Source organism: Protopterus annectens, chromosome 1.part1 (genome assembly GCF_019279795.1).
Source record: "Protopterus annectens isolate FY-2018-M chromosome 1.part1, PAN1.0, whole genome shotgun sequence".
NCBI classification, from domain to species: Eukaryota; Metazoa; Chordata; order Ceratodontiformes; family Protopteridae; genus Protopterus; species Protopterus annectens.
In genome coordinates, this window is record NC_056726.1 from 1338793451 (window position 1) to 1338816516 (window position 23066).

Sequence of the window (23066 nt, forward strand, 5' to 3'; positions counted from 1 at the left end):
TTTTAATTTTGAATCTCCCTCAGTCTTCTGCACTGTCTAGCAGCTCAGAATATTATGGCTATGACCTGTTAATGAGCTTTTTCCTCAGCCTTAATTTGCCATCTGTATGATCTTGAGCAAGTAATTTGTGCTTTGATTTTAATATTGGAAGCTGCTTGTGTGGATTAAAAGTGGATTTTTGCATCAACGAACAATTTGCTGCTGTGTTTTCATGTCAAGGGTACTAGTTTTGTGTTTACAGTTCTATTTTGTACCTTTGCTGGATTTTTGTTTGATTTTACTTGTGTAATTTGGCTATTCTCTTTAAGGGTCTCCTGGAAGTCATGTCTAGAAACCTATGTAGTTTGGCATTTTCTGCCCAGCTGCTGTATGTGTGTCACAAGAAGACTATAGCAAGATTACTGACCCCAGCAATATCTGGGGCTATAATACTAGTCAGGAACTAGTTTGGGATTCGTGCAGCTGTTTTGCCTCCTGGGGAGAGAGCAAAGGGTCATTGATTCCTAGCTGTGGTGAGACCAATACTAGTAGCCAAGTGGTAGCCAGTAGGCGAATCATTGTTGCCTGTCATTCTTGGCAGACCTTCTCTAATTCTCTTTTCATTTAGGACTACTAGATTGGTAAAAGTTGAGTTAGATATTGGGCACTCTAAACACTTCATTCTTAAATCTTCAAGGACTACTATAATAGTACTCAAAGATTGGAGGGAGACTGTCACAAGGTATAGTCATCTACCTTCTGACAGCATGGTTCAGCAGTCTGCTTCCTACACATCTGCGGCCAGTCTGATCGCATTAGATGTTCTGAGGCAGTGTTAACAACTGATGTTATGTGATCCTATCTCGCCTACATTCTGTACTGATGGGCTCGGAGCCGATCCCTCGGCTCCGACTCGGCACGCTATGCTATAGAGCGAGGCCTCTTATTGGCTGAGCTATTTCTTATCCCAGGATGCACCACCACTAATCCCCCAGATCTCGTTTGCCGCTTACAAGCTAAGATGTGGTCTCAACTTGGCTGGGCTAAGTACTACTTTATTTAGGCTTTTCCTGTCAGGAATTTGCTTGTTTTGAACCCAAAAGCTGTTTTAACAGCTATTGTTGTGATACGAGTGTGTTTTGCATTTTTTATTGAGGAATTTGTGTTTTTCGTCAAGGGAAGGTTTCCCGTTTTAGTTAGAGGGGCCTTCCCCTTTTGCTATTTGCTATTCTAGCGTTTGTTTTGTGGGTCAAGTAGGGTCTTGACCCTCTCTTTCTGTGTTTTTGTTAACTGTATTGTGATACATTTCTTTCAACTTTAAACTACTAGTTTTTGGTGCATTTTCTATCTGTAGACATGTCAAAAGAACATAGACCCTCCGGGTTTAAAAAGTGCGCGAGGTGTGGTTATAAGATGTCCATAACGGACGACCACTCCTCGTGCGTTTATTGCTTAGGCGCCATGAACCTACAAGAGTCATGTAGCGTGTGTCACGCCTTTTCATCAAGAGTCCTCCAGGAGAGGAAGAACAAATTAATCCTAAAAGGTTTGATAAAGCCTTCCTTCGAGGAGGCTTTATCTTCATCTTCCTCTCCTTCAAAAAAGAAAAAAGCGTCGGCTCCGACCAGTCTGTCGGAACCGACTGCCAAAATACCTAGGCAGGCTTCTCCATCGGCTCCACGGACTTCAGAGCCGAGGGCGGAACGGTCTGCCTCGATGCCTCCAGTCTCGACCCCTCTGGTTTCGGAGCCGAGGACTGGGGCATCGAGAGGCGGATCACCTTCATCGATTCCACTGATATTGGAGCCGATGAAGGTTGCCGGCTCAGACTCTTCCCCTTCGGTGCCGAAGTCCTCATCAGCACCGAGGGAAATTGCCTTGAGATCTCCCTCGGAACCGATAATTATAGAATCCATTCGGAGCTGGTCCCCTAGTCCTATGGAGCCGATGGAGAAATCTGTTCGGACCTGATCGGTATCGTCCAGATCCTCCAAGATGTCTGATTCGGACATCGACAGGGTGCTCCTAAGACTCTTCCAGTCTCCGGTGTTCCAAAAGTTAGTTTTGGCTCCAGCCCATTCGGCTTCGGAGCCGATGGTCCACCTTGCTAATATGGTTCCTCCTCCAACAGCCTCGGCACCGTTGGAGCCGGTGCTGGTGGAACCGGTGGAGGTTTTAGGGTCGGGCCCGACCCTTACTCCAACTCCGGCTCTTGAGTCGTAGTTCGGTACGCGGACTTCTTCCGTCGGCCCCGGGGGGGATGCTTCGGGATTGATGTTTTCGGTCCCAAGACTTCCTCTCGGTGTGTCGGCTGCGGGAGTGCCGTCTACCGTCGTGGCCACGGAGGTGGGACCCTCCCAGGATTCTGGTGGTCCCGCCTTCAGGGCTATGAGGAGTGTGTTAGCCAAATCATCTTTGGCTACCTCCACGGTCTCCCCAGCTCCTTCCCTGCATACCGAGACTGGGTCTTTGGCAGTCCCCCTGTCCTTAGACAGCGGAGCCCCGGGGCCTGAGGTTACCCCCACTGGGGTTTCCCCCCCCTCCTGGAGGTCCTTCTGAAGCTTCTTCAGAAGAACCCCCCAGGAAAAGATCGTGAAAGAGGAAGCACGTTGACTCCCCTGATGAGTCTCTTACATCAGACACTGATCTCGATGATGCAGAAGGGTCCCCTAAGTCGTCCTCTGATGATGTCTCCTTTGCAGACATCCTGGAAGCCCTTAAACAACGAGGCGGCTGGCAGTCCAAACCCCCTTCTGCTGATGAGTCGGTGTTCCTTAAGGCCTTCAGGGCTCAGCCCCCCGCCTCCTGGTTGTCTCTGCCCTTCGAGCTCTTGGATTTGATCTGTTGAAGGGCATGGGAACACCCAGACTCTGTGGAACCGGTGCCTGCTCGTCCTAATAAGTTCCTCTCGGCACCCCCTGAAAAAGAGTTTCTAACTAAAGGTGTGGCTGTAGATGCTTTGGTGGTGGCATCTGCTACCCAGCAAGATGTAGCAGAGGCTTCGACGTCCGTCCATCCTCCTAATAAGGAGTCTAGGAGCATGGATCGGTACGGAAAGCGCACCCTAAGTTCAGCGGCCTTTACATTAAGGTCTTTGAACTACCTTACGCACTTTACCAGATTTCAGAGGGATCTGATTAAAGAACTTTCCGATACCCTCTTGGGTAACCTGCCTGAGGAGCTGGCCCAGACGGTTGGCTCTCAGCTGGCTACATTGTCGTCCATTTCAAACTCGTCCATGAGGCTCATTTCTTATGCGGCCGAAGGGGCGAGTAGAGCGGCAGGTACAGGCATTGCTCTACGGAGACAAGCCTGGCTCCGCCTGTGTCATTTCGCGGAGGCCTTTAAGTCTTCCTTTGCAAAGGTCCTCCCTGTTTGGACCCAAGGTAAAGGACACACTGACCCGCTGCGAACAGGAGGGTAAGACTCTGACTGCCGTAGGGGCACGATTTTCCACTCCCTTTCGGCCTTATCCCAAGGCTAAAAGAGGAGGGAAAATGTGGTTCCGTAGATCTCAGAATCCTTACCCCTCTCAGCAGGATGATCCCCCTTCCAGAGGCAGGGGAGGGGGAAATTCTTCCGGAAGATGCCGTCCCAGAGGCGGCAGAGGCCCTCGCAACACTGGAGACCGCGAGTCCTTTCGTGGCTCTTCAGCCTTTCACAGTCCCTGAGGGATTGCCCGACTGTGCAGCTCCGGAGCCAGTCGGGGGTCGTTTTTCGAGGCACCTAAAAGCCTGGGAAGGTATCACTCAGGACCGATGGGTGCTTCGAATTATCGCCAGAGGTTACACCATCCCTTTCTCTCACTATCCACCTCAGTCCAAAAAAATCCCGGACTCGACACCCAGTCAATGGGAAACTGCAGCCTCAGAAGTTTCAAAGCTGCTGCAAAAAGGAGCCATCCAACCGGTCCCCGCAGACCAGATCAGATTAGGGACTTACTCAAGATTCTTTTTGGTGCCAAAAAAGACCGGGGACTTAAGACCCATTTTGGATCTCAGCATTCTAAACCGTTCGGTCAAAAAGTCAAGTTCTGAATGGTCACCCTACAAACCATTCTCCCATTGCTGGAGAAAGGTGTTTGGATGTGCTCCATAGATCTCAAGGACGCTTATTACCATATCATGGTACATCAAGCGTCCAGGAAACATCTGCGCTTCAGCATAGGAGGCAGTCATTTTCAGTTCCGCGCGCTGCCCTTTGGTCTCACCACAGCCCCCAGGGTGTTCACCATATGTTTGGCGGTCGTGACTGCTCACCTGAGAAGTCTAGGATTCCAGGTGTTTCCATATCTAGACGACTGGCTCCTAACTGCCACCTCCAAGCATCTACTATTGCGGAGCCTACAAGCCACTATATCACTGGGCAATTCCCTTGGAATCACCTTCAATTGGCCAAAGTCTGTGTTGCTGCCATCTCAACGCATAAGATTCATAGGGGTAGAGATAGACTCAAACCGAATGCGGGTCTATCTACCTACAGACAGAATACAAACCATACAAACTCAAGTTCGAGCCTTACTTCCCAGGTCCAAAGCCCCAGCCAGAATGGTCCTGCAGCTATTGGGATCCATGTCCGCCACGGTTCTTCTAGTCCCCCTGGCAAGGTTGCACATGAGAATTCTCCAGTGGCTTCTTTCAGCTCAGTGGTCCTTTCAGGAACTCCCTCTGTCACCTCATATGGATCACGGAAACCTGCAAACGGGACCTTCGCTGGTGGCTAGTGCCCTCCAATTTGGATCGGGGACGACCCTTTGTTCCACCTCCTCCTGTGGCCACTTTGACCACGGACGCCTCCCAGATGGGGTGGGGGGGGCATTCCCTGGGCAGGTCAGTCCAAGGCAAATGGCACCCAGAAGAGACCCTACTTCATATCAACATCCTAGAAATGAGGGCAGTGCTTCTGTCCCTTCAAGCCCTTCACGATTACCTCCCTCGGCGTAATTGCCGTTCACTCAGACAACATGTCAGTTGTCTGGTACCTGAACAAACAGGGAGGGACCAGATCCTATCCTCTTTGCAGAGAGGCCATGAGGGTCTGGGAATGGGCAGTCTCGACCAAACGCTTTCTAGTGGCTACTCATATCCCGGGCAAGTCCAATGTGATAGCCGACAGACTGAGCAAAACCATCCTCTCTCCTCACGAATGGTCTATGAACATGACAGTTGCAAATCAGATTTTCAGCAAATGGGGAGTTCCGTGTTGCGACCTCTTCGCGACTCCACTGAATGCAAAGTGCAAAAAATTCTTCTCCCTAACCCCGGCTCCGGGGAAGAGCCCCATGGACGCACTAGCCCGTCCTTGGCCCACCAGCTTGCTTTATGCCTTCTCCCCAGTTCCTCTCCTTCCCAGGGTGATCCAAAAGGCATCTCTCTTGGGGAGCAAAATTATCTTAGTTGCTCCTTACTGGCCTCGTCAAGTATGGTTTCCCTATCTTCGGAAATATGCTCTGGAAGGTCCATGGTTCCTGGATCAGATCCCAGACCTTTTGGTTACTCAGTCGGGACTATTCCACCAGTCCCTACACACCTTAAAATTGACGGCTTGGCTCCTCCTCTTCCGACTATAGTCAGGAGTCATACATTGGATCCAGAAGTTGTACATATCTTATCTTCGGCCCACAAGTCTGCTACAAAGAAATTGTATTCTAGCAAATGGAAAAGATTTGCTATTTGGGCTCAACTCCGGGGCCTGGATCCCATCACTATTCCCGTATCAGAAGTACTAAAATTTTTAACTTCTCTTTTCAATCAAGGCTCTTCAGTCTCTACCATCAAGGTTCAATTGGCAGCGATTTCCAATTTTCACGAATCTATAAACCCGCCCTTAATGAGCAACAGATTGTGTAAGACCTTCTTGAAAGGTGCTGCGCTTTTAAGACCTCCGATTTCACATCCTGCTCCTCCATGGGATCTCGATGTGGTGTTACGCGCCTTAACTTCCTCCCCCTTCGAACCGGCAGCGACATGTGATCTAAAATTTCTATCGTGGAAGACTGCTTTTCTGGTGGCGATTACTTCTGCCAGAAGAGTTTCAGAGCTTCAAGCTTTGTCTGTAAAACCTCCGTACTTGGTTTTTCACAAAGACAGAATATCTCTCAGGCCAAATCCTTCCTTTGTCCCTAAAGTTTGTTCCAGTTTCTGCCTACAACAATCATTAGAACTTCCAGTTTTTTTTCCGAAATATTCTAACAAAGCGGAATTCATATTCCACACATTAGATGTCCACAGGCAGTTGTGTTTTTATTTAGACAGGACCAAACAAACTAGGAAAACAGATCAGTTGTTTGTATCCTTTGCAGACAATAAATTGGGCAAAGCTGTCACAAAGGTCACTATTGCCAAATGGATCAGGGACTGTATTACTCAAGCTTATTCTTATTCTAACAAAGAGCTTACCACCTCTGTCAAAGCTCATTCTACAAGGGCTATGGCTACTTCGATAGCATTTCATTCTAAGCTTGCCATTAATGACATTTGTGCTGCGGCTACATGGTCTTCCCCGCACACTTTCATTTCCCACTACAAATTGGATGTGGCATCTAGAGGACAAGCTTCATTTGGTTCCACAGTGCTCAGGAGTGTTTTCCAATGAGCCACCCAGGATTTAGGTGCTAGGGACGCTGTCCCATCAGTACAGAATGTAGGCGAGATAGGATCACATAACATCTTTTAGTTATGTACTTACCATAACTTTAGATGTTTGGGATCCATCTCGCCATTCCCAATAACCCACCCTCCTTCCCCTTCCTTGGAGATCAGACGATATCAGAAGGTCCGAATCCTGTTGTTTCATCTTGAAACATCTAACAATGTTATATAAACAAGTTGTGCATGTGTGCATGAATGCAGACAAACAAGATCTGGGGGATTAGTGGTGGTGCATCCTGGGATAAGAAATAGCTCAGCCAATAAGAGGCCTCGCTCTATAGCATAGCGTGCCGAGTCGGAGCCGAGGGATCGGCTCCGAGCCCATCAGTACAGAATGTAGGCGAGATGGATCCCAAACATCTAAAGTTATGGTAAGTACATAACTAAAAGTTCACTGCTTCTGCCAGTTTATAGTACAACCTGTGAGAGATGTAACTAAGAAAGAGAGAGTTGTAAACCTCTTGCATCAACTGTCTGTAAGTGTCATACCTTCACAGTACAACATCAGTCACAATGCACCACTAGGCCCATAACTTGTCCTGAAGCTGTAAAGCAAAATTTGTCAAACCTTTATAGAACCCACTGTAGATTCCAGTGTCCAGCACACAAGGCAGTGTGTACTCCTCCTCCATACACACACACCAGGAGTGACCAGGAAAGCAAACCTAAGCCAATAAGGTCCATTACATCCGTTTCTGGCAAAGTGTTATAGGCATGGATGACTGTATAGTTAAACACAGAGACTACACACTCACCAGAATGAACAAGAATAGGGTGACTGTAAGATGTTCAGCTAGTATAGTGGGTTAATGTTGTTTATTCCTATGCCAGAGTTGCAGGGTTTGAAGCTTCCACCTTCTTACATTCTCTGTCTCATATCGCGTACTTAGAGGCGATCTCTGCTTGACTTACAAAGCCATGTCTGACCCAGTTCTGCTAGAAATTCTACATCTAATGAAATCACAATCCCTCCTTGCCACACACTCGAGACCTCGACCTCATTACCACAATCAACAGAGCGTACTGGAGGGACAGGTTAATAACCTAGAGACTGCCCATGCTATGGAATAGACTTCCCCATACATGTCAAGCAGAGCACTTCGTTGACCCTCTTCAAGAGAAATCTTGATGAGTGGATGGGAAATAGAACATTCACCCTGGGGATAACTCCAGTGGCTCTACTCAACAGAGGCAGTGGGAACTAAGGTCAGGTGGCACGATGCCAGGGTAATCCTATGGCTATGCTTTTAAAGGCCCCAGGGCTGTTAGCCTAGTACACACCTATGAACCTATGTTTATGCGGTGCCACAATTCATGAAGTTACAAAGGCCTGTAAACATGACAGATATGGGTATAACTTGTGGTTGCCAATGTGGGAGTGAGTAACCTGGGATGCTGCATCCAGCGGAACATGATGGAACTTGCTGTGTATGCAGGAAAGGCAGTAGTCTTGAGTAGTATCTTGCCTTCCCCAAGAATGATGCCTACATACAAGACAAGATAACTGGATTTAACTACCGCCTTCTGCAAACTGGTTTAAGCCGTTGCTGCCTCAACAGTGCCTTTTGTGTTTAGGCAGAGTCTCACAACAGTGCGTTCCTATGTAACAGACTTGAACTCAAATTCAGACAATGTCATGGTGGCACTGCTTGATGCTATGAGTCCAGATAGAAAGAGGCCTGAACTTGAAATCCTCTTGCAATTTGAACACATTCATATTTGTGTTGTTTCAGTGTAGTAACTGCACTCCCTCTATACCTGGGTTCAGAACATGTTGTATCTTTCAGCCATTTGTTAATTAGGGAGAGAGTATCTTTGTCAGAAATATCAGTACCTCATGCTAACTTACCCATCGCCCTAACTTTAAGATCCAAATCACTGCTAAATACAAGTGTCTTTTCACTACTAGATGCCTAGCAGTGTCACCCAATGAAAATTACCTTAACGCCATTGAGAGGTAAATATCAAACGAAATGCCATCTTGCTAGGGGATTTCAATTACCCAAGCATTAATTGGCATACTTACACCAATAAAAATATTGTCTAGACGTTTATGTCAACATGCTAGAGTAAATTATGAACCTACCCACCAGAGGCTCTGTCCTTGATCTTGTCCCTACCTCTACCCCCACCCAATCTTCTCATCTCTGGATAAATAAGACCACAAGTCAGTCATCCTCTCTGTCATACGTTTTGGTGTGTTACCACGCCACCACTAAATGAGACAGTCTCTTGCTTCTTAACAAGGACAAACCTACTTCAGCTTGCAGAAGATCAATGTAAAATTCTCAGCAATTCCATGTAGTCTGGGTAGTATAGTGGCATTCAACAAAGAAGATTTTCCCACCTAGTATAGTCTAAATAATAATCCTTTTCAGATAGATACGGTCATAAGAGACCAAGGTACTTACGTGGACAGTTCTGTTTCATTTCATCAGTTCCACTATTGTGAGCAATCCTTGCATCTGGCCCAGCTAATTCCCAAGAGAATATCTTCAGGATCCAAGGAAATTATCCTACCTATCAATGACCATAGTGCCCTCTTTGGTACAATTAAAGCATATTGCTGTTATAGGAAGGGCACAGAAATACTTTACCAAAAAAACATTAAAGGCCTTAAATCCTTCAGCTATTCCAGTAGATTACAACAAATCTCCTTTATACTCAGTAGCCTACAGCCTGCTCCAAGATGACCATTGACTTTATAAACTCCTGCACTAGAGATCTTAAATCTACTCCCACAAGTAAACAAGATGTAATAGAGACGTTCTTAGCTCAATATATTCCTCACCTATGGAATAAGTTACCATTGCAGGTCAAACAAATTACTACTTGGGCTACCTTGATAACTGGATGAGTAGACACAAATTTATACCAGGATTGTTATGTACAGCCCTGCTTAGTTTAGGCATTGAGCACTATTACGTGCTTCAAAAGAGAGGCACAAACTGTGTATGTCTACCTAAAGGTGTATATGGCTAAGCATCTCATGGCCTTCATGATCTCTTCCTTAGTATTGTTACAGTGTTTTGAGAGATTGAAGAAGTTGAACTTAAATTTGTTGAGTATAAGAAGGAAGAGAAATTACATGATAAGGACACAAAGGATTACGAGTTGAGAAGGCTAAAGATTTGAAGGAAGAATGATTGGAAGATGTAGGCAACCATTTAAAATTTCAGCACCTGCATTACATGAAAAGTAGAGACTAAATGGTCATCGGTCTGAACTTAAAATATTCCAAGTCCAAGGTTGGAATCTCCAAATCTTGGAGAAATGGCAGAGGTGGTATATATAAGTTTGTGGGGGGCTTCCCTCCCTGCAGAAAAACAAGTTTAAAGATGCAGACATTTTCAATATTTTCTTTCCTCCTGATTTTTTTTTTTTTTTTTTTTGGCTTCAAAGGACTCTACAATGCTAGTCCCAAGATTTCATTTGGGAGCCAAAGATGGGTGATGTACTAATTAAAAAGTCGGGATGTCTTTATTGGGGATGGTAGGAGCTATTTATTTAGGTAGAGTAGTGGATGGTAGAAGTAGGTTGTAGGAAGCTGTAGTTTGTGTTTATTCACTGGGTTATAGAAAGACATGGAGAGGATAGTGAAAGATGCCTGAAAGTGATGCGTGACCTCAGATGGATCGCATAGACCATGGTCATTTTCCTGTTACAAAATTACATTGCTTCTCTTTTGTTGCTATGACTGAAATACAATTGTATTTACATTGATATTTTTATTAATTACTTAGAATGCTTATATAGATACTGAATGTGTACATACGTTTCTTGTGGACTAGTTCCCATCTAACAGACCTTTTCATCCTTTTTTTCAGTGCCATTAATAATACTGAACTCTGTAACAATTGTGCTGCTCATCCTTTTTGGCTGAAGAACTAAAAGTATGATGATAATTTGGACTGAACTTGAGACCAACTGCAATTATTACCTTTTTTTATATTTTCTACTTCAGATATCATCAACTGAGGACTTGTAGCCATTTTCCTGGTAGACTTTGAAATGCCTCTATCAGTTGCACATGGCTTTATGAAATTACTTGGAATTGTACATTTTTTTCTGTCTCTGTATAGGAGACTGAAGTATTGTACTTGATTGCTGGTTTAAAATGTGTATCATCTTTATTGTAAATGTAATAAATCACAAGTGATAAGACTGACTTGTAAATTATATTTTCTGTATTATTAGTTAAGGTTCTAGTTCGCATTTAACTCCGTGGTAGTTTGTTTTAATTTTTTCTTGTCTGCTGCAGAACATTCTTGAAGAGTGTCCAACAATACTTTGGCTTTCTGAAGCTTCATCGTCTTTATTTAAGCAATAGTTCAAATCAAGAAATGTTTTTAGCATTGTTGTAGGGCTTAGCCTGTCACGTGCATTTGATTTCCTGATACGTCTACATATATTCTGCAATACTAGTTAGACTGTGTAAACCATATTTTTGAGATTTTATGTTATTACATATTCTCCCTGAACAACACAGGGGTGCACTGATTAATGATACTGTCTCACAGCAATTGGTTTACCACTATTGTTATTGGTTGGGGTGTCTTCTGTATCAGTAGTATCTGCATTTCCTTTTGGGTTTTTATTGCATGCTTCATCTTTCTCCCAATTCTCAAAGGCTTACAACAGATGAATTGCTGATCCTCCACACTGCTTGTAGGTAGGTGTGTGTGTGTGTGTGTGTGTGTGTGTGTGTGTGTGTGTGTGTGTGTGTGTGTGTGTGTGTGTGTGTGTGTGTGTGTGTGTGTCTAACTAATGATACACTGACATCCTATCCAAAACTAGCTTCTCTACCTTGCGTACATCAAGTGTCAGGAAAGGCTTCAGTTCCCTTGCTACTATGAACTGGATAAAATGAATACTGGAGAATGAATGAATTCATCTGCTACTGTGTTGTGTTGGCATTGTTTCCCCATCAGCTGTAGAAAAAGCATTATGTGTAACATAATACCTGGAAGTCTGACTTTTTTTCATCCCTTGGCAGTGGTGATGTGTTCGTAACAGCATTGTAAAACTGGAAACAGCATATCTGCTTTACCTATAACAAGCAGTGTGCTTCAGCCCTTGGTTGTTATAATACACAAGTACAGCATTACAGAATTTGAACCAGCATTTCAGATGTCATATCTGAAAGAATAATGTCTATACTCATACCAAGTCTTACATACTTCAAAAAAAATTAATGAAAATATGGGAAATGCATGGAAAACACGATCGAGAAAATGTAAGTATACTGATATCATTGTGCACTCATTTTGGGACTTTCAAATGACCAAAACTTATTTTTAAAGCTGTAAGAAAACAAACATGAACTGTTACATCACGAAACAAAAATGGACATCACAGGTCATCTAAATTACAACTGTAAAAAAAAAAAGCAAAGTGAAAAATCTATTATTGTAAAATACCTGTAAGTTGTCTTTCAGACTGGGGCGGCAGAAATTTAGTTACACATGTCTGTATGAAATTGCTTGGAATAGCACAGGTTTTGCTGTATGTATATAGGAGATGCTTTTTTTCACATTCTATCATTATAAGTACTATAAGTTGTCTTTCAGATCTGGAGGGGGCAGAAATATGAGCCCTTCTAAAAATATGGAAAAAAAATCCAATGAGGAAAGCATAAGTTGCTGTCAGACAAGGAGCTTGCTACAAGAAAGTGTGTATTGCACTTGCCTTCTCTTTTTTACTTACTCATGCCCCCAAATATATCGGTACTATATCATTCCAAGAACAAACACTATATTTCTATTATAAAACTGCCAGTAAATCAGGACACGAGGTAGAATAAAACATAGTTGGAATAAAAACACACAGCTAGAACTGAGGTAAAAATAAAAAAAGGACATGTTTGGTACATATTCAGAAGTATGCATATGTTGATTGTATCATCATAACAATAATAATACAATGCCAGTCTACATCTCTGTAGACTGTAGTGGGGGAACTGTGACAATAGAATAAAAAAGAATTCTAGATGTAAGCTACACTCCATCACCTTTATCAGCATCTGTATACTCATGCCTAGTGGAAACTAAATATTGTATCATTTTTCAAGCCTGGCTAGGTACACATGTAGACTATCGGTACAGAGTTACATCTCTGAAACAGTATGGTCTTCTCTACTAGATGTATTGGACAAAAAATAATGGTAATCGGTTATAAACTATATTTAGGGTGCGTTTTTGTATGCAGAGGTAGTAGAGCAGCTGCATATAGAATTTCCGAGTGTCAGGTCACAGCTCCCAGTAATGCTTTCCATCTGTATGTTTGCATGAGAAAGGCCATGAAGTTAATAAGTAGCAACTCAGAAGCCAAAGTATATATTTTATCTGCATTGATTCTAAAAATATAATGTACACTACCTTCAGCTACTTTTGCACATGTACTGTGTCTGTTGAATGCACTCTTCTGAGAGGGTACATCACCTTGGACCGAAAAGAAGCAACATAAATATAATAGCCATATTACCTTCAGTGGCATATACTGCCTTCTCCGGAAAACCATAGCTTTGATCATTCAGAAGTGGTCATTTAACTAGTATTTGCTAACGAACATAACATGCCTCCCCCAAACAAATACATTCTGCACATTGATGTTCCATTGGGAAGAAAATGACGGACCTAGTGGTCATAATACTGTATATTTCAACTTGCTGCTACCAGACACTTACACTGCTGCAAACAAGCCATATCAGTGGCATTTGTCAGTGATCTTGTAACTGGCCTAGGTTTTTATACACAAGATGCCTTCCCACCCCTACTGTTTTAAGATAGCCATATTCTGTGTATACCTATGATGCTTGTAAGAAAAGTGAAAAATGTAATGACCACAGTAATGTAATTTGACTTGTTGCTCTTGGAGATGCATACACTACCCCCAAAAGCCATATAAGCAGATCTCAACCATACCAAATTACTCGTTTTTTACCAAGTTTTGGAGTCCAAATGAAGGGGTGCTATGATTCCTGAGTGGCACCCTTTCATTTCCAATTTTTTTTTCTTTCGGTTTCTGAATTATTTTCAAATATTGCGCTGTCGGAGCTGATGTCATCATGTGCATGATGACGTTGGCTCCGTCAGGGCTATCAATCAGTCGGTATTGAGTTCCTTGAGTTCACAAGGTCATTTCCAGCTGCAAATGCGAGCGGGAAAGCACTCATTTGGATTTCTTATTAGCAGCAGTTATCAGCGGTGGATTTATCAGCAGCAGTTTGCTCGTTTTGTATTTATCAAGAGTAGTTAACTCTCTCGGTTCACCAGCAGGGGAATTTAGTGTAGTGGATATTTTATTCGTTCATCTGAAGGGGAATTTATTTATCAAGAGCAACAGTTATCAGCGGTGGATTTAGCAGCAGCAGTTTGCTCGTTTTGTAGTTATCAAGAGTGGTTAAGGGGAATCCAGTGTAGTGGATTATTAATGTTAAAATCAGCAGCACCAGCACTCGTAGTGAAGTGGATTAATGTTTTGTAAGGTAGGTGTGCGTGTGCGTATATGTGTGTGTGTGTGTGTGTGTGTGTGTGTGTGTGTGTGTGTGTGTGTGTGTGTGTGTGTGTGTGTGTGTGTGTGTGTGTGTGTGTGAGAAAATGCCCCTAATGTAATACGCCTGGTAGCTAGAGGTATTCAGGCTCAAACCCTGTACCTTTAGTACAGGGTAAAAAGAGCCTAAAGTCCCTGGCCCATTTCTGAGCTTTGTCTAGATTTTTTCTGGTAAGAGTTGAGAGCTAAGCCTATGGTGAGAAGTGAACATAATTTGTATTCCCCCATTATTGATTTTCGTGTTTGTACAGGTTTTTGTGCTAAGAGTTGAGAGCTATGGTGAGTGAGAAGTGAGAACTGAATTTGTATTCCCCATTACTGGCTTTGTCTAGATTTTTTGTGCTAAGAGGTTGAGAGCTATGGTGAGAAGTGAGAACAGAATTTACTACATGATAGCCAATAAATTTCAGTCTTCCTATTTTTTTAGGGGACTGCTGATTTGGCATAGTGGTATGTTGCTCTAACTGTAGTGCATAGGGTCCTGGGTTCAAGACTTGCCAGTGAATTGCATGGTGGTAACACCACTCTTTATTCTAGCAACTTTTCAAAATTATACAAGCAATGTTTAAAATGTGTCCCTGGTTTTTGACCTTTTGCCCCCCCCCAAAAGAAAAACACCCTGAAGTTGAAAATAAGTGCGAGAAGCTGTGCATGCAGCCTATGGCTTACACTACTGTCATTCTATTTATAGTGTGGTTGTGGAAGTAGTGTGGGATTTAACATATTCTGCTTTCAGCAGTGAACAATTTAAAATGGCTTTCAGTGGATTTGTCTGAAAATGTCAAATACTCTGTTTTTCAGTGTAGTACAAGTGCACATAGTTTAAACTCTTGTTAAAGGCATATAGGTTCATAGGTTCATACTAGGCTATCTGCCCTAGGGCATTTATAAGCCTAGCCAGAGTGCGTTTGGCTTTCGCCACCCATTTTAAATTAATTTTGCTATGCCTTTTTTTGAGGTTAGTATACTGTGCCTCTGTCTAACAGTGACACAGAAGTGATAGCTGGGGTAAACCTACGATCTCCCATCCACTCATCAAGATTCCTCTTGAAGAGAGTCAATGTAGGACTGTGCCTAACCTGGACTGGGATTTTATTCCAGAGTGAAGGGAGCCTCTGGGTTATGAATCTGTCCCTCCAGCATGTCCTATTTATTTCAGTGCTGAGGTTCAAGTCTCTCGAGCGCGTAGCTCGATGGGATTTGGATTTTCTGAGGTGCAGCATGTCCATTAATTCCGGGTTGGACATGGCTTTATACATCAGGCACAGATCGCCTCTGAGCAGGCGGTATGCCACTGAGTTAGAGCTGGAGTTTCTTTTACCGGGCAGCATATGGCATCTGTTTGAGCCCTTTGATCCTCTTGGTGAGGTACTTTTGGGGTCTTTCCAGTTGCTGCAGGTGTCTGGTAAGGTACATCCCAAAAGGGGCATTGTACTCAATTATGGGCCTGATGAGGGATGAGTAAAGAGGCATGATGACCTCCCCTGATCTAGATCTGAATCCCTTCATGATTAGGTGGGCTATATAAAATGTTTTTCTAACCACTTTGGCCACGTGGTTGTCAAATGAGAGATTGCTATCAATTTGGGTCCCCAGGTCCCTAATGACTTCTTCTGTACTTAATGGATTACCACCTATGTGGTAATTTGTGGGCACTTTGTTTTTGCCAAAGGGGATGACTATACACTTTTTGGCGTTTAGCTTGAGGCCATGGCTCTGGCACCAGTTGTCTGTTTCTATGAGGCCCTTTTGGAGGATGCTTGTGTCGGCTGGAGAGTTGATTATGACTCCCAGTTTGCAGTCATCTGCGAACTTGGTCAGCCACAGCCCTTCCGTGTTGGCCTGTACCACCGAGAAATATATACCGAACAAGAGAGGTCCCAGGACTGAGCCTTGTGGGACGCCACTTGTAACTGGTTTGGAGTCTGACATGGCTCCAGCAATTCTAACCATGTGGGTTCTGTCCTTGAGCCAGTTTGCAACCTATCTAGTGACATAGGGGTTTATATTTAAGCTGGTGAGCTTATCTATAATGCCCGAGTGGGGTATTGTATCGAAGGCTTTTGCGAGGACCAAGTAGGCTGTGTGGACCACCTTCCCCTCGTCAATGGCCTTGGTGACTGTTTCAAAGAAATCGACCAGGTTTGAGGCAGGATCTGCCCTTAACAAAGCCAAACTGGGTAGGATCCAGTGTCTGTAGGTCCCCAATATCTTTATTTATGAGGTCCATGATGATCCTTTTCATAGCTTTGCAGACCAAGCTAGTCAGGCTTATGGGGCGATAGTTTCCAGGATTCATTGAGGCACCACCTTTGTGGAGAGGGACCACTGTTGCTGTACGCCACTCTTTGGGTACATATCCTGTAGTAATGCTAAGATTGAACAGTAGTTTTATGTTTGGGTTTAGCTCTTCTTGGAGTTCATGTAGGACACAGCCCGGGACACCATCTGGTCCCATTGATGCTGTGTTTTTTGCTTTGGAGAGGGCGGCTCTTACCTGAGCATCTGAGATGTCAGGGGGGCAGCACTCTGTTGGGACAGATATTTGCCCTTTTGGTGGGGAAGGGGGGGGAGAAGTTTGCACTGAACCTGTCAGCTAGGATGTTGGCAATGTCCGTGGGCTCGGTGTATTTTTTGTCATTTTTGACTAATTCTGAGCATATCTGCAAATTCCCACCCAGGTTCCTAACATAACTAAAGAAAGCCTTGTGATTATCCTTGGTGTCCTGCGCAATTTTTCTCTCGAAGCTGGCCTTAGACGATTTTATGAGTGCCTGTAGTTTTTGCTAATACTGATCAGAGATGCCTTCCCTTTTTGGGATTTTGCTCTATCATGTAGTAGCTTCCTCCTTCTGTTGTATAGTTTGTTTATGGCTGGGGTCCACCAGACAGGACGTCTGCCTTTGGAGGATTGGGTCTTGGTTTTATTTGGGATTGCATGATCCATGCATTCCTGAAGGTGTTCATAGAATGTGTTTATAAAGGATTCTGCGGTCTGGGCTTTATTTTCCACAGGCCCGGGGGCTTTGAAGGATTTCGCCTCGGTATTGAGGCGTGTGAAATTTGCTTTAGAGAAGTTTTTCACTGTGGTTTTCTGGACAGGGGGTGGGGTCAGGATGTGAATATCCAGTGAGATTAGTTTATGGTCTGATCTTACCAGTGAGGGATACACTTCTGGTCTGGAGCATAGTGTCCCCATGTTGGTGATGATCAGGTCCAGTTTGTTTTCCCCTCTTGTGGGAGTGGTAACAAGTTGTTCCATAGCATTTCAGTTTATAAATTCTAGGAACCCTTGGGCTAGGATGTTGGAGCTAGAGTAATGCTTCCAGTCTATGTTTGGGTAGTTGAAGTCGCCCAATGTAATTGGAGAGACCTTCATATTTTCCAGTATTCTCAGGAAGGCCGAGTGGGGTTCCTGTGTTTGGGAGGGTGGTCTGTAGCAGGCTATAAACTGGAAGGTAGTTTTACCCACAGTTAGTTGCACATGGATAGTCTCTGATGCTTCGTGCTGTGCCACCAACCTGGAGGTGTGGGTATCTTTGACGAATATTGATACTCCCCCTCCTTTTGTGGTTCGGTCCACGTTTTGGGGCCGAAAAGCATGGTATGAGGTATAACCTGGTAGTGCTGGGGTGCTCTCGGGAGCCTTGAACCAGGTTTCTGTTACTGCACAGATATCGATGTTCTCCATGCTAAGGAGAGTTTCGAGTGCATCTTGAGGTTTAGATTTCTGGCGTTGAGTAGCATTACTCTTAGTTTCTTATCCCTTGTGATACCTATGGAGGTGGGTTTGTCTTTTGAGCCTTGCCTAAAAAAGGCACTATGGGGGTAGCAAGAGCTTTTGCCAATATCCGAAAGCCCAGGGGTGACAGGTGCAAGCCGTCCCTAGCAAAGCATCGTGGCTTGTCGAGCATGTCATCCCAGGCTGACAGGCATTGGATCCCCTTTGAATGACACCAACACTTAAGCCAATTGTTGAAATTGATCATTTTGTCTTCATATTGTGGCATCATTCTTGGTGAGGGTAAGATGCTACTCAAGGTCAGGGTCATACCGGCCTGGGCTACATGCTCAGGGACCTCCTCTATGTCTCTTTTCATGTAGTCCAGGGAGGTACGTCTCAGGTCATTCACACCAGCATGGACAATGACTGAGTCATATTTGTACTTGCCTTGGAGTGAGCTGAGTGCTTGTGTTATGTGGCGGAATCTAGCGCCCGACAGGCAGCTCACCGTGACCTTCTCCTTGTTCAGCCTGGTGAGCGGGATGTCAGTGTGCCTGACGATAGTCACCTATTACAAGTGTATCAGGTGTGTTGTTTAGCCTTAAGGGCTGTGACTGTTCGGCACACTGGCTTTGTGAGCTATGTGTTGCACGTGTTTTGTTTTGGGGTAGCGGTTGCTTGGGTGTCTGCTTTGGAGGTCTCTGCTGCTTGGGCAGATTTTTATTTAGAGCCTCTGAGTATGTTTTTGTGTGTTTGTTTGGTTTGTTGTCGTGGTAGGTCTATGTGAGACTGGAATTGTAGTGAGTGTGGTTTCCTTCTCCTGACTGGTTACGCCAGTACTGAGTTGAGAGAGCTTAGCCTCCAGTTTGGCTATATAGCTTGGCATTCATTGTTATTAGAAGTCAGAAGTAAAATAGTTTATCTTTTATAAACTATGCAGTTTGTGAAATTCTCTATCTACAAGCAGGTCAAGATGAACTCTTGTATGTAGCTGTGTTTCATCAACAGGACATGCAAGATAAGAGCACGGCCAAGGAGTCAGCAGACCAGCTTCTAAAGAAAGACTTGTTATTCTGGCAAATTCTCTAAACTGCTTATACAGGCAAGAAAGAGACTATAACGTTTGGACTTCTTTTGTATGAGGGACATTGATTCTTACAGTTGAGGCTGTAAGCTGAAGTACAGTTTTGCTACATGTGTATCTTTCATTGTTATACTAAGTTACTTCGTATGCAGTAAAAGGAATGTCATATCCTTTTGAACCGGCTCAATTGTTTTCGTTGAGTAATGGTATAGACTACCTTTTAGTGTAGTAACATAAATTTTACAGTGGCGAGACCAGGCCAAGTTTGAACAAAACGGGGAGGTGTGACCTGCAGAGGTGCCTCTCACAGTGTGACATTCTTGCACAGTTCTTTTGAGTCGGCTCTTTTTTTCTACTACTTTGTCCATTGCCTGGCAGACAGACACTCCAGTGCAGTACAGGGCAGTACAGTACTTTTTCTTCAGACAGTTGAAGTACGAGGTGTGGGTCATACTGCCTGACCTAACATCACCAGCATCTAGTGGCTGACAGGAGAAAATTCTTCCACAATTGATCTTCGTGTCAAGACCGGCCACCTTCTCCTGAACATTTGTGGTAAATATTTTTTTCTGTTTTTCTTTTAACAATGAATGCAATTCATGAAAATGCCAAGAAGTGCACTAAGTATTTTACTGTTAACGTATTGTACAAAACCTGGAACACAACCAGGTTAAAGTAATGCTTGAAGCACAGACAATGGTTCCTGTTTCTAAAAATTTATTAGAGGGTGATGTAGATGTCAAAGTTTGTACTTTACAGTCTGATTTCCAGGAGTTTATCTTGACCTCATGGGTCACTTTCAGATTTACTGTGATAAATGCAATGCATCTGGTAAATTGCATGCTGACACTACTAAATATACAAAAAAAATGTGCAGTTTTTAAAAGTCTCACAGACTAAAATTAAGACACAAACTGTCAAACCAGGCAGTAAAGCTATTTGTATAATAAAATGGTTAACTGTCAGTTTGTAATAAACATATGACAGGCAACTGTCTGATACACAGCATGACAATTGTTGCAAGGAAGGAGACTAACACATTACAAGCTCAGTTAGAGAAAAACTCTCCCCAAGTGGGATGAACAGGAGGGTATTTTTAATAATAGAATTACATGTGAAGCTTGGGTTCTTAAAACTGTAGGCACTGTATGCAATGATACTCTTCAGTGTTGCGTCTGGAATTTTATTCCTCAGTGTTTCATGGCTTATATACAGCAAAAGTGGCATAAAAGCACTGTACATTACAAAACAGATAAGAAAAGAGCTGTGGTTCATGGTAAACTGACAAACAGATTTAATAAACTTCCAAGACATAGCCAGAGTGAGTTCAAAAAGTTCAGACAACATATGTAAACACTTTTTCAGAAGTGCGTAAGACCTTTAAAGGCAGCAGAACAGAATACTGACCAATGTAATCTGGCTAGTAAAGAGTTAAAGCAACAGCAGTTAATGCTGATAAATAATCTACTACAGTAGTTAAACGCAGTAAAGACATGACGTCACAAGACTGAGCGCGTGTATTTTCTTTTCAAAGTGCAGCAAAAGGCAGACAACAGCAAATGTATCTCTTGTTTCTTACAGTATTTTGTAATTGTATGATAGCATAAAAAATTGCACAGACTCCAGCAAAAACAGTAATAATCTGTTTGCAAGTAAATCTTATAAATACAGTCAGTACATGGGCTATGGTATACATTTAAAATATGCAGGTCCCTTTACAAAAAGGGAGGGTAGGTAACAGCCAAAGGGCAAGCATACACTAACTGTGTCTGAAGCAAAAAAAACGTATTTAGCTAAAGTGATACAGGTCCTTCAAACACTGCAGGAGGCAGGGTTTAAGGTTCAAAGTAAAAGGGTACAATTCATGTCATGACATGCTTTCTAGCCAGAAAGAATTACCCTTTCTGGAGTAAGGATCAAAGGAAAATACAGCTTTTTGTAATTTAAAGGCAGCATTGGCCAAGGCTGCAAAATTAGTAGTTCCAAGTTTAACACGTCACTTTGTGTTACAGGCAGCAGCTGGACCCAACACCTCTCTGTTGTGCTTTTACAGGAGTGGCCTCACGGCTCTGATGCTAAAATGAAAAAGATTCTTCAGTAAAAAGATGACACATGTTGAAAGGGAATACCACCCCTGCATTTAGCAACTGTTGGCCATTTACTGGGGTTTAAAACAAACTAAATACTTAACAGCTTTTTCCAGAGACATAGTGCAGACATCATATTATGCCATACAGGCTTTGGTAAATAAGATTCAGTTAAATAAACTAATTGATGACTTCATTCAAGCCGTGTTTTGCAAAATGGTTGGCATTATTTAGTGTCAAGCAAATTACAGTAAAGGCAGGAGATAAGTATTCCTTATCTAACTTCATGGAATATGAAGGAATTTTTTTTTTCCAAACTGTGCATACGTAGTTAATTCTCTGCAGCTGCATATGTCTACACGGGCAAGGAAAGGGTTTGTTGATAATATGGGCAAACCACTCAAGCATGCTTCTGTGTTAGACTATTTGAAACTTAGTCAGTCCCTTGTAGGTTATTGCAGTATTTTAAAGGTAAAAGCTCATCAAAAAGCTACAAATGAGATTTTTCAGTTAAATAACTATGCAGATCAGATGGCAAAAAAGGCAGCCAGGAAAGGAATGCAGTTGCATCCTACAGAACACCTTTCTGGTGTACCAGATAAAACTACTGCAGTATATGCCATGCAGACATTTTCAACTCAGAATTTGCAACATGATTTGCTGCAGATCCAAACCAAGTTTGGACTGAAGGAAAAATTAAGAGAAATGTACTATTGTAGGAGACAGTCCAGGGCAATATTATGCAAAATGTTTTGAAGACGGTTCTAGTCTTCCTTATATTCCATTCCAACAGGCAGGACAGTTAGTGAAGTTTAATCATTGGCTAATGGGACATTTGGGCACACAAACATTATGGCCTATTGTAAAAAACAATTACTGGCATCCACAGCTAAAGAAAATCTGTGATTTAGTGCATGCTGAATGCTTAATATGTTTGCAGGTTAATGCTCAATTGAAAAATCAATAGTTACTAAAGTTAACTCCAGAGGATGGACCTTGGTATGCCATCCAAATTGACATCATCCCCAGCTAAAGGTGGGTACAAGTATATGTACTAATACCACGGTCATTACAGGCAGTATACATTAGGCATATGTTCTATCAATATTAACAGGTAAACCTACTCTGTTCATACAGACCATTTGGTTAGAATCCCTCTACTTGTAAAAAGGTAGACAGACAGTAACATTGCAAAAGATAAATTACTTAATTAGCTGAAAAGACCAAAAAAGACACTGCTCACAATTGGTGGGATATCTTTATGGGTTGGTCCACATCAGGAAAAAAAAATGTTGAATTGGTTAATACATCCTGTAGTAGTAGTGTTAGCCATTATAGTCATATTAACTATCTGGAATTGCTATCTAAGTTGTCATTTACGAAAAACTTACATAATCCAATAAATCATAATGGTTAACCTGAATAAATTGGAAAAGGTTTCAATGTGTTCAACTGAAGTCGAAAACGAACAGTCAAATTCCTCCTTTTAATTGAAAAGAGGGAATTGTGAGATTTGACATATTCTGCTTTCAGCAGTCAACAAGTTAAAAATGGCTTTCACTGGATTTTTCTGAAAATGCAAAATAAATAATGTGCTTTTCAGTGTAGTACCAGTGCACATAGTTTAAACTCTTGGAAAAAGGCATATAGCTTGGAATTCATTGTTAGAAAGAAGTAAAATATTTTATCTTTTATAAACTATGCACTTTGTGAAATTCTGTCTCTACAAGCAGGTCAAGATGAACTCTTGTATGCAGCTGTGTTTTGTCAACAGGACATGCAAGATAAGAGCAAGGCAGATGAGTTATTCCTCAGGAACAGAATGTGTGAGATATGGAAAACAAACTGTCAACAGACCAGCTTCAAAAGAAAGACTTGTTATTCTGGGAAATTCTCTAAACTGCTGATGCAGGCAAGGAAGAGACTATAAAGTTTGAACTTCTTTTGTATGAGGGACGTTGATTCTTACAGTTGGGGCTGTAAACTGAAGT

The 23066-nt window shown here is 42.9% G+C and overlaps 1 protein-coding gene across 1 annotated transcript in view; it reads left to right on the forward strand.

The window, feature by feature from the left end:
* The window catches only part of IER3IP1 (immediate early response 3 interacting protein 1), a 94426-nt gene extending 83633 nt beyond the window's left edge, over window positions 1-10793 (forward strand). The window contains exon 3 of the mRNA XM_044081856.1: window positions 10457-10793. Within this exon, the coding sequence (XP_043937791.1) occupies window positions 10457-10512 (56 nt within the window). The 3' untranslated portion in view covers window positions 10513-10793. The remainder of the gene's footprint in view (window positions 1-10456) is intronic.
* Window positions 10794-23066: the final 12273 nt, after the last annotated feature.